This window comes from Sturnira hondurensis, unplaced genomic scaffold (assembly GCF_014824575.4).
Source record: "Sturnira hondurensis isolate 20B ecotype Veracruz unplaced genomic scaffold, ASM1482457v3 Scaffold0005329, whole genome shotgun sequence".
In the NCBI taxonomy this organism is placed as follows: Eukaryota; Metazoa; Chordata; class Mammalia; order Chiroptera; family Phyllostomidae; genus Sturnira; species Sturnira hondurensis.
In genome coordinates, this window is record NW_028077960.1 from 2,090,863 (window position 1) to 2,103,108 (window position 12,246).

General features: G+C 51.1%; 1 protein-coding gene and 1 long non-coding RNA gene across 2 annotated transcripts; one reads left to right on the plus strand and one right to left on the minus strand.

Moving 5' to 3' along the window:
• Positions 1 to 1,963: 1,963 nt before the first annotated feature.
• Positions 1,964 to 8,116, minus strand: LOC118987743 (uncharacterized). The gene is made up of 2 exons (XR_005066634.1): positions 8,029 to 8,116; positions 1,964 to 2,374 (listed from the first exon to the last, which is right to left on the minus strand). It is a non-coding gene; the product is annotated as an uncharacterized LOC118987743 (long non-coding RNA).
• Positions 8,117 to 10,226: 2,110 nt separating this feature from the next.
• On the plus strand, positions 10,227 to 12,246 carry RPP25 (ribonuclease P/MRP subunit p25). The gene has a single exon (XM_037047014.1). It carries the CDS (start codon positions 10,648 to 10,650, stop codon positions 11,239 to 11,241), a length of 594 nt encoding a protein of 197 aa, XP_036902909.1. The 5' UTR covers positions 10,227 to 10,647; the 3' UTR covers positions 11,242 to 12,246.

Genomic DNA, 12,246 nt, shown 5'->3' on the forward strand with positions numbered 1-12,246 from the left:
GAAAAAGAAAGCCAGAGAAGGTAACACAGATTGAAGGAGGGGAACTGTTATTTTAGGGTGGTCAGGAAGGCCTCTGGAGAAGGTAACATCTGAACAGAGCTTGAAGAATATGGGGCAGAGAGCCAGGGGAATATCAGAGAGACAAGCATTCCAGGCAGCAGGAACAGCAAGTGAAATGGCCCTGAGACAGAAGTGTGTTCATCATATTTAAGGAAAAGCAAGGGGACTGCTGAGGCCTGAATGGATGAGTTGGGGGAAGAATGATGAGTGATAAGGTCAGAGGAGAGGGTGTGCTCAGGATGCTGAGTGCACTTTGAAGGATACTAATGGTTTCACTGAATTCATGCCCCTCTTAGAGGCCACAGATCATATTCTCCAAAAATGGCCATAGCAATTTCTAGTCCAACATGCCATCTCAGAGCCTTGTCATTCCCCATCAAGAAACGAGTCTACTCCCTTTATCCTTGAACCTGGGAAGGGCTTGGTGACTTCCTTAATAAAGAGAATGTGACAGAAATAACACTGTGTGTGACATCCAAGGTTAGGTCATAAAACACAATATGGTTTATGCCTGGTTCTCTCTGTCATTGGATGCTCAGCCTGGAATCCACCACCGTGCTGTGAAGAAGCCCAAATCAATTCACTCAGAAAGACTGCAGGGAGAGTCCCATGTGGCAATCTGAGGTTTTCAGCTGACAACCAGCAGGAACCAATAGACATGCAAGTGAACAAATTTCCAGATTATTCCAGTTCCCAGCCTTTGAGTCTTCCACCTGAAACCTCAGACATTGTGGAAAAGAGAGAAGCAATCCTTGCTGTGCCCTGCCTAAATTCCTGACCTATTATATCTGTGTGAATAATAAACTGTTGCTTTACACCACTAAATTTTGGATGATTTGTAATGCATCAGTTGATGCCTCTTAGTAGATTGTGAGATTTCCACGGAACAAATCTAATCAAGTTAGGCCTGATTAAAATCCTGCAATGATTTCTCAGGCTAAAGTCAAAGCTGGTGAGTCCACCAGGGTACTAAAAAGGATTTCATCAATCACTTGGCCTTCTTCCTTCCAGGTTACTACGACTGGGCAGCTTTGGGGTTCAGGTGATGGAGTCTGGAAGCAGTCCCAGAGTAGGTTAATAGGAAGGAAATAGTAAAAGCATGGGCAGTGCCTAGTTCCTGACATTCCTCTCCTCCAATGAACAGAGGCCACGTAAACACCGAAGAAATTCCAGGGGTAGGACTTTCCACCCCTGCTACTCCCCACCCCTTTCTTCTGCCATAAAAATCCCCGGGTCACAAAGGACTTTCAGATGAATTTCTTAAAAGTTTCAAGTAGAAGTTGCAAGCATGGGCCACACTGACCTGCAGAGACGGGTGTTTTGAAGCATGAGTTAGGTGATGTGGTAGACTGTCCATAGAATTGGCTGCCATCTCTGTACAGGCTCCCATGCTTGTATATGTCAGTCAAGCCTTCCACCCAGAGGTAGAATTTATTTCACTGCACCTCGAATCTGGACTGGACACGTATCTTAGTTTGACCAATAGAATGCAGAAGTAGTAATAATGTGTGGGTTCTGGGCCTAGGCCTTATCAGGCTTTGCAGCCCTTTTCATCTTTTTGGCATCAAGCCACTCAAGAAATAAGCTTGGACTAGAGACCACATGGAGAAAGGCCACAGGGAGATCCCCAGCCATTCCAACCAGCACAGCTGAGGCAGCAGACAGGTGAGTGAAGCCATCTGGAGTGGTCCCACACCGGTCAGACTCCAAGCTGAATGCAGACCCACGAGGGACCCCAGCTGACACCACGTTAAGCAGAACTGCCCAGCAGAGTCCAGTCAAACTACAGAGGCATCAGAAATATTAAATCCTTGTTATTATTAACCACTAGGTTTTAAGGTGGTCTGTGAGCCAGTAGTAAACAACTGTAACAGTTGACAATATTTAAAGACATATAGCTGTCTCACAAAACCAATAATTTTTTATTTTAAGCACTTGGACTCCAGGGCAATGAAGGATGTGTCCCAACCCACAGTGAAGATCTGCGGGTACAACAAGCTGACTGCTTCAGAGAGGGGAGGATGTCTGCCTTTTCCCACGATTTTTCCCAGAGAGGGGGGCAGAATGATAGGGGCTGGTAACAACCAATCACAACTCTTTTCCAAGGCAGATTCACTGGGCAAGACATTAATCAGCAAGTATGTATAATTTCTGGTCAGAGAAAGAGTTCTCCCAGGAATCTTGCAAATGAAAAAACTTCTTTTCCCTTCCTGAAATATCTAAATTTTATCTTCTGTCACAGTATGAACAGGGCATCTTGCGATTTGCTTCAGAACAATAGATGGCAGGCACACTTGGTTGACTTCATCTTTTGCTGAAAAGAAGGGAAGACATAATTAATTACGTGGTGATGACAGGGAACCCTCCTGGCCACTCAGGGGATTTGACCACATAGCTCCTTGAACTTGGAGGAACCCCAGTTCACCCAGCTTGATCTGGGGACTCTATTCTGGACTGGCAGTCTGGGGGATGAGGGTGACAGGGATATTATATGATAAGAGCTATTTTTTATCCTGGAAATGAAAAGAGGTACCCCACAGAAGAAGGAACTATTTCTTGGCTTCTTCCCAGTGCTCCAGATCCTAGGAGCCTCTACAGCCACAAGATCGCATTGCTTATCATAAGCCTGACTCTGACAGGAAGTGGCGGGAGAAGGGCTCATATATTCAACACTCAGAAGAGCTGATGCATCCACTCCCTATTGAAATGAAGCAGAAAATGCTAAATCACACACGAGCAAAATAAAACCACCAGGTCTGCCTTCCTGCCAGTCAACACACAGCTCTGGTTGTCCCTTGGGGGTCTGATATCCTGCTCCGCCTCTCTATTTTTTGTACCCCGCCTCCGGGTTTGCCTCCAAGCTTCACTGCTCAGTAGGTGAGTCTTGGGGCAAGGGAGTTAAAACTCTGAAAAGTGGAAGTGCTGATCCCGTGGAAGTACTGGGAATAACCTGAGACCATTCCCAGAGGGAAGTACCACTGTCATCATCATCACTACCATCTTACAGGAGAGGTACCTGAAGCACAAAGACCAGGGGCAGAGCTAATCAGCAAGTAGCAGAGCTGGAATTCAAAAGCAAGCAGTTGGGCTCTAGAGTCCGTACTCTGAGACTGGTCAGAGCAGGTGCCCCTACCCCTGGCAAGGCCCTGGCAGAGAAGAAGTCTACTATGGACTTCCAGGACCTTCATTATGGGGAGCTGGGGGGGCCTGAAGCTGATGGCTTCCTGCCCGGCTTCCCTTTCCTCCTGCAGGAGGTCCAGTGCCATGATTAAAAACAGACTCTGGAGCCAGACTGTCTGACCTTGGATCTGGCTCTACCTCACTTATGAAATGGGTATGATAGTGCCTGTTGTATTAAATGAGTTAGTACGGCCCTGGCTGGTGTAGCTCAGTGGATTGAGCACAGGCCTGCGAACCAGAAGATTGCAGTTCGATTCCTAGTCAGGGCACATGCCTGGGTTGCAGGTCAGTTCCCTGCAGGCCAACTCCCAGCAGGGGATGCATGAAAGGCAACCATACATTGATGTTTCTCTTCCTCTCTCCTTCCCCTCTAAAGATAAATAAAATCTTTAAATGAGTTAGTACGTGTAGTAGAGTGTCTAGCACACAGTAAGTCTTAAGTAAATGTCAACTATAACTGGTAACTATTCCCTTACTTTATCAGCTCCAAACCCCCTTCATGATACCATGTGGCACCCAGGGAAGCCAAGGGAGGCCTCAACCCAATCCAGGGTCTTGTCACCACAGCCCAAAAGGGAATTTGAGGGCATGACAGAAAGATTTAGCAAAGCACAATAAATTTATTAAAGCAACTGTATGCACTCAAGAAGTGATAGCAGCAACCTCAGAGAATGAGCTATGTCGACAGGTGGAAGGTTTTTATTAAACGTGGGCAAGGGGGTGGGGTTAAGGTGGTCCTCAGCTTCTGGGTTTCTGATGCTGGTGGGGTGACTATTGACATGGCTTGTCCTAGTCCCTCCTCTCCAGATAGCAATTTGTTATTTTATCTCATTTTTTGGTGGTTGTTGTTCTTTTAATTATAGAAAATTGGGACCAGGGAAGCCGGGAACAGATGATCAGTGAAGGTCACATCAGCAACGTTTCAGCCAAGATGGACAAGGGGAGTGGTAGGGCTAGAGGCCTTTGTTCCCTGTTCTAACTTTCCTGTCTCACTCTCACCCCAAGGTTCTCAAACATTCCAATTCTTTTGCTTTTGGTCAATTCTCGCCTTGGAATTAGAAGTATAATCTTGTCTTCAGTGGTCAAAGCTTATCCAAAGGTGAAGCAGTAACAGAGAATTTCAAGCATCACAGCAGCCTCTTAGTAAGACTTTTGGGGACAAGCACTCTACTGGGAACTACTTCTCCCAGTTGAGTGACTTTTAACCACACTGGCGTCTGCAGTGTGGAGTGTGAAAGGGACATGGGGAACTAGTGGCAACACCCAACTCTTGGGGAGATGAAGGAGCACCAATGGCTTCTTTTGCAGTTCCTCCCCCTCCTACAGATCCTTTTTCTCACTCATTCTAGGCCCTGAATGTCTCCTGTCCTCCTCTTTCCCAGGACTCAGATGACTTGGCCTGGCTGCTAGAAAAGCCACTGAAGTTCATGCAAGGTTAATGGCTCGTCCCCAAATGGCACCACTCACTGGGTCTGTGATGCAGACCCCTATTCCCCAACCAACTGTGAGGCCAGAGCCAGCATAGGAAAGGCCTGAAGGCAGAGGCTTGGCTGGTGTTGGGACTCCTAGGTCCTGTCCTGGCTGGCCCAAGGGGAAAGCAAAAACTGGTTGAGATATGGTGAGGAGTCTGGACTGGGGTGGAGAGAGAAATAGCTGGAATCAGAGCACTGTCCCAGGGCCTGGACTCAGTCTAGGAGAAGAGGTACCTGGCTGGGCAGGGACTCCCAAATGGCAGCTCTCTATCCCAGGCCATGTTTACCTCCAGATGTCACACCTAACAGTGTTACATTTCCAGAGAGCCCCAACAGCCATAATCCCGTTCAACGGTTGGGAGAGCCTTGTAAAGTGGTGAGCTCTCTTAAGGCCGTAACCAAAGACTTGAAAACAACCTCAGAAAAGTTGTCACTCATGCATCCATTTAATAAACACTTATTAAGTGCTTGCTGTATGCCAGGAAATAAATCTAGCTCTCCTGATTCAAGGTCCTTCCACATATTTGTTTCACTATGTTGATTCCTGATTTCCTCTCCTCCAACATTTGCCTCCCAAACACTCACCTCCTGTTGTGATGTTTAAAGATTTTTATTATTTTATTTTATTTTAGTTTTATTTTATTTTTAGAGAGAAAGGAAGAGGGGGGAGATACATGTGGATGTGTGGTTGCCTCTCATATGCCCCCTACTGGGGACCTGGTCCGGCAACCCAGGCATGTGCCCTGACTGGGACTCTAAAGGGATACCCTTTGGGTCACAGGCCCTCACTCAATCTGCTAAGCTACACCAGCCAGGGCCTTTTGTGATTTGTAAATGTATGCAAATCCTTTGATACTTCAAGAAATACAATCAAATTCCCCTTCAAATTCCCCTCTGGCTCTAAAAGGCACTGTGGCTTCCTGCTTGTTCATTTTCCTGTTCCCCCACCCCTGGGAGAATCCAGCTGTTATGTCAAGAGCAGATCTATGGATAAATTTATGTGGAAAGGAACCCAGGCATCTGGCCAATGTGTAAGCTTGTGAGTGAACTCCCAGTAGATCCCAATACCTTCACAGCAGCCTCAGAAAAGGCCCTGACCTAGAACCCTATCAGCTGCTCTTGGATTCCTAGCCCTCAGAAACTAACGTCATGAATGTTTTTGTTATAAGCTGCTTGTGGGTAATTTCCTTTTCCATTTTTAAAATTTTTATTGTATATTTTCCATTAACCATTTATTCCCCCCTATACCCTCTGGAGTAAATTTTTATGCAGCTGTGAATAACCAATACACCTTCCACAATGTAGGATCCCCTTTCTATCCCCTTTAATGGGCAGTTCAGATCACGTGAGGGAGTAAAATGAGTCAGAACACCTTCATTCAAATTATCTGTAGTTAGCCCTGTCTGGTGTAGCTCAGTGGATTGGGCGCAGGCCTGCGAACCACAGGGTCACAGTTTGATTCTCAGTCAGGGTACATACCTGGGTTGTAGGTCAGTTCCCAGCAGGGGACTCATGAGAAGCAACCATACATACATTGATATTTCTCTCCTCTCCTTCCCTTCCCCTCTAAAGACAAATAAATAAATTTTTTAAAAATTATCTGTAGTTGCTGCTTTCTGGCTGTGGTATATTGAGCAGGTTACTTAACCTCTCTGTGCCTCAGTTTCCACATTTGTTAAACAACAATGGAAAGAAACATTGTGAAGATTAATCAGGAAATAAACCTGTGAGACTGCCTGGCCCAATTCAGGGCACTTGGTGTTTGCAATCTGAGCACCCTCTGGCCCCTTCCAACCTTCCATTACTGGACTCCTTTGCCTCTCATAAGCCTCTGCTGGGAGAGGCTGGGACTTTGGAGACTCCTCATTCCTGTGCAGGAGGGACCGTTCCACTATGCAATTGCTTTCTGTCTTGCAAGCTGGACCAGAGCCAGAATGAAGGTTACTTTCTACAAAGCCCCGTAGAGACTGATTGTTATTGATGTTCCTTTTGACATAAAATAGTACCCCTTCCCTGCCTCTGCTATGTGCTGCTTCCTGGGACAGGTGGTTGTCCTGACCTGGTCAAGCATGTAAAGTAATTTCTGTACCTGGTAGCATTCACATAGTAGTACCTGTGACTATCCCCGCCCCCTCCCATTACCCTGCCAAGCTGCTCAGGGATCCATTTCTCTTGTGGCTGCCCAAAACATGCCTTGTATGTAAGTTTCCCTTAATAAACTCCATTAATTACCAGCCTGGAGTGGCCAGACTTTTTCTTCAGTCTTTTCCCTGCCCTCCACTTAGGGAAGTAGATATTTGGTCTCCAGGTTTTCCCCTGGATCTGTGTAAATAAGAACAATTCTCTTCTCACCAATGTAGACAGAAGAAGAGACCTGCCCTCCTCCAGGGATTTTCTCCCAGTCTTGGGGTGGGAGGGGACTTGTCCATGAGAGGCAGATGTACCACTGGAAAGGTATACAAGCTTGGCCAATGCACAGCAGGAACTGGGGCCGTGTTAGCCAGGCTTGTGCTCCAGGCTAGCCACCCTGCCACCTCCCCTTAGAGGGAAAGAATTGTAATTTGCCGCTCATCAGTTCCTAAAATATTAGGAAAACTGTCATTTCCAAGGCTCTGCCAATTTCCTTTCCTTTTCACCAGCTTTCTTTTCCCCTCATCTCTTTTTAAAATTTTTAAAGTTATATTAATCACGAATAATATATGAAAAATATAGCCAACATTTCCTGAGAACATACCAGCCCTGTTTCTAATACCGTTATGTCTCTCACAACCACTTTATGAGGCAGGTTCCTATGTTAGTCTCATTTTACAGCTGAGAAAATACCGAGGCATAGGGGTAAATAATGCTCAAGGTCACACAGAGGCAAAATAAGCTAATGAAGCTCAGGTTTCAAGGTCAGTACCTCACTGACACGAGCAGTTCCAAGGCTCTGTGCTTAATTCGGTGAGGGCGGGGAGGGGAGGTGAAGAGTATCAAATCTCTTTAAAGTTATGGTACAAATGAAAGAACATTCATAGATGTGGCTGTGCAGAATTTTGTATTCATATGTACTAGTTATTTTCCTAAACAGGACCACAGAAACTGGATGCGGCCTCAGAAGTAACAGATGCAGTGTGCTGTTTTCTTGCAGATATTTTAAAAAACATATTTGCATTTCTAAACAAGGACACAACAAAAGAGACCCGCCCCCCTTCACAACTACCTTTTTTTAACAGAAAGGCTTGACTGTCTTCCCACGTTTCTAACCGTCCCGGGTACGCGCCACAGATGCTCGAATTGATCGACCCACCTCCCCAGAGTCCAGAGCCCCATCCACCTCCTAACAGCGACTGTCCCTTCTCCGGAGTATCATCCTGCCTTCACCCGACCCTCAGCCCCGTTCCCTCCCTCACGTCTGCCCGCCCCTCCGCTACCTCTACCTCGCCCCCATTACCGCAGGTCCACCGAGTTCCCCTCTCCCCGCCGCGCCCTCCAACTCACCGCGGACCCCGCCCCCGCGGCCTCCCGGGGCCTCGTTACACCCACAATCCCCCGACCCTCGGATCCCTCCGCGCCCCGCCCCCGCGCGCCTCCGCCCCAGCCCCGCGCCTCGGAAGCCGGCGGGAGCTCACTGCCCGAGGGCTGCGACGTGGGCCGACAGGGTAATGAACGGCCGCAGCGGTAATTAGCGACCTAGCAGCTAATCACCGTGTACATTTACATTTTAAGTGCTACTAGGCGAGCCGAGAAGCGGGGATATTGGGGGAGGAGAGGAGGGGGCCTTTCCGCGCTGTCCCTGCCCCGGCTCTCCAGCGAAGAGGATCGAAGTGTGTCCACCTGGCTGCAGGGGCGGGGTAGGGGGGGGGACACCACGTCTTAAAGGGTCGGCCCAGGCGGGCCATCTTCACCCTACGCAAAACCGTACCTCCCAGACCCCTTCCTCCAAACTGCAACCCTCTGCCTGCACCCCGGAGATGGGGAGCTCTGTTCTTACCGAATCAGCCCCTTCCCACGTAGCTTCCTGCCGCACTGGGGCTTTTTCTCAGGTCCAGCCGAAACTGCCGCCCTTTAAGTCCCACAACTACCCTGACCTCACAGAGCCTGGGGTTCCCCACACCGCACCACGCGCTGCAAACAGCTTTTGTGTCTTCTCAAAACTGCTGTGTCTCTAGCTCCTCCTTTAGCTGTTCCTCGTGGGGCCCACGGGAGCTGGCGTGGGATCGAAGTCCAGGTTCCCAGCGGAACGCGACCCGAAGGTCCCTGATCCCAGCGAGCAAGCAGGAGATCCGGGTTGACGTTGGTCACTAAAAACGTTTTGGTGGCAGCAGTCCACCAGCAACAGCCACTTCCAAGGGGTGGTAATGGCGTCAGCCCCGGGTTCTAGACTGCAGGGACCGAGAGCTAAGAGTTACAGGGTGCCGAGGAGGTAAGCGCATTCGTGAGAAGGGAGAGGAGGACTCCGGCAGCCCCTCTCAAGACTGGGGCCCAGCCCCCCACAGGCCCTGTCATGCAGCCGGCACTCTCGCTGTTGCCGGCCCGCCCCCCGCCACGCTCCGTGGTAGTCACCCCCACCTGGATAAGGTCTGCCCCACTCTTAGTTCTGAGTGCGTGAAGGGCGGGTTGGATAAAGGAAGGGTGCGGTGCTGGAGCAGTTCTAGGGAGGGTTCAGGTTCTTCTCCAACCCCCTCGTTCCCTTCAACCGTCCTTCAACACTAACCTCGCTTCTGTCTTCACTGTTCATGTCTTCTGGCAGGAGATCGGGACCACCCTCGGTCCTACGCAGCAGTTCCCGGAGAGGAGTACCCAGTAGCCTCATAATACCACACGCTTCAACTTACCAAACCTTCCTCCTTTTCCTCTCTTAAAACCTGCCTTCCCCCAGTTTGCTTTTTTTGAAAAAGGACCCCAGGGTTCTCGGAGTGTTAAAGCTGACTGACAACGAATTCCACCTGAGAAGAAGGGGGATCCACGCCTGCAGGGAAGCATGCCTGGCTTACCATTGAAGGGTGCAGCTCTAATAGTGGACTTCTAGACAGAGATGGAAGGAGCTTAACTCCCCTTGAGAAGGGAGCTCCTGGTTCTCTTCCCATTCATCCCAGGGAACAGCCTGGCCCAAAGTGTCACTCCCCACACTCCCCAGGGGTGTCCGAAGGTCTGGTGACCTCCAGCCCGGTCAGGCGCAGGGGAACTAAGACCTCAGTCTCGGGCTGCCCTTCGAGGACCACGCCTCAGAGTCGTGGTCCGAGGGCAGGCGCAGAGCAGGGCCAAAGCCAGCTCCTCCCGCACTTGTGACCGGGCACAGATCATCCTTGGCCAGAGTATCCAGGTTCGGGAGCAGAAGGAACAACACTGTGATAGAGTGGTCCCCAGAGCAGTGGGGGCGAAAAGGCTCCGCAGGCCACTTGTAAATCTCTCCTTGGGAGGGGGGAGAAGGGGCTCAGGGACCCGGCTTGGAGCAGCATTTGCACCGCAAACGCAGTTTTTATTTAGGCTACCTTAAAGGTTGGCTAAATAAAAGGTTGGCTTTTATTTAGGTTGAAGGTTGGCTTGGGAAGGGCTGATGGCAATTGTAGGGGAACTTCGCCATCCAAGACACCCCCAGGCGCTGCCGTTACCCGCCCCAAAGCGCGCGGCTCCCTGGCTTCTGTAACGCAGGACCCCACCGCCTGGATCTGGGCAGCAGTTGAAATCCGGGCGGGGACAGACTGACCGAGTTAGGGGCGGGGCCGGGTGGAAGGGGCGGGGCCTCAGCTACAGGCGCGGAGCGCTGGGCTCCTGGTCCCTGAGTAGAGCAGCAACTACCAGAGAGAAGTGGCAGACTACGATAGCGCTGCCCATCAGCCTCCCCGCTGCTCCCTCACAGTCATCCCTGCCGGTCCTTGCTGGATTGACGCCCCAGGGCTGAGGAGGCCCCGAGGCGAGGCCCACGCCCCCACGGTCCTGGCAACGACGGCACATGGAGAACTTCCGTAAGGTGCGCTCCGAAGAGGCAACGGCGGGGTCTGGGACGGAGGGGGGCGGCCCTGGCCCCTTTGCCGACCTGGCACCGGGCGCCGTGCACATGCGGGTCAAGGAGGGCAGCAAGATCCGGAACCTACTGGCTTTCGCCACCGCCAGCATGGCACAGCCAGACACCCGTGCCATCGTCTTCAGCGGCTGCGGTAGAGCCACTACCAAGACCGTCACGTGCGCCGAGATCCTCAAGCGCCGCCTGGCTGGCCTGCACCAGGTCACGCGGCTGCGCTACCGGAGCGTGCGCGAGGTGTGGCAGAGCCTTCCACCAGGGCCCACACCCGGGCAGAAGCGTAGTGCGCTGGGCGCCAGTCTCAGTGTACTTAAGAACGTGCCCAGCCTTGCCATCCTACTTTCCAAGGATGCACTGGATCCACGCCAACCAGGCTACCAGTCCCCGATCCCCAGTTCTGACCCCTGGTACCTGCCAATGGCAGCGACGTCCAAGGGGAGCCTAGAGGATCCTGCCGCAGCAGAAGGCTCCACGAAAGGAACTCAACCTGAGCCACGTGCTGCGGAAGAGGACCTGATGGCCTGAGAACTCCCTGTTCTGGGCCACCTGGTCCTGGCTTTTAGCACTAGCGCCTTGACCTTGAGATGCATTTCCTGCCGCTCACGCTCAGTCTTCTGGAGCTCACAGCCTGGTCTCAGCTCCTCAGACTGCCATCATGGACCCCACAGCCAAAAGAGGAGGACCTCAGGGAAGCGTCGTGGACCAGTTGCTCCTCCACTTGTGTTGCCCGAAGACTCAGATTTCCACCTTCAGCTTTGCTGAGCCTTACTGGGACCTTCTTCAGGGAGGGTATGGTGGGCAGTGGGACTCTTGAGCCTTGCCCAGAACCCACAAGGGTTAAGGGCACCTAGCATTCAAGGGGCTGGGGAGCAGGAGTGTGGAAGCCAAGGAGAGCTTGTGGGATCACCCTATCCACTGGCAGCAGGGGGCAAGGGGTGAGAAACGGACTGCTTGGGGGCAGGAGAGTCTGAGTTGCAGGGATCCCCATTCTGCTCCTCACCCCAGGACAGTTTACCTTTCTAGTTTCCCTTCTCCTGCTTTGAAGGAGCATCTTGAGATCATGGTGGCAGAGGTGTGGCCACAGGTTCTAGCTCCTTTAACATCACCCGTTCCCCAAGTTGGCCCAGAGGGAGAGACCCAGGATAAAACTCTGTGTCCCCTCCCTTGAGCCCAGTAGCTGGAATGTTCATTCCAATAAAACAAACACAAAAATGGCTCTGTCCCCAAATTTCCACTAACTGCTTGCCTTTGCAAAGATGATTCTGAGCTGCTCACTTGTGTCTCAGCCCCCTCCAGCCTAGGATCCTTAACCTTTGGAGTTTTCAGGGTCAGGCACAGAGACTGGGCAGGTTCAGAATGCTGCAAGAGGGACACTGCCCAATCCCTGGCTTCTCCCTCTCTCTCCAGCCACCCGCCTCCCCCAACCCCCTCCCCACTGTCTCTGGGCTCAGGGGTCTGTGGCTGAAAGGAAGCCTGGCTCCCCCTGTGTATTACCAGGAAGGGAAATGGGACAGCACATTGCGTTTCTGG

Bases quoted from the DNA above. Each gene is read 5' to 3' on its own strand.
- RPP25 (XM_037047014.1), top strand. From the start codon at position 10,648: ATGGAGAACTTCCGTAAGGTGCGCTCCGAAGAGGCAACGGCGGGGTCT.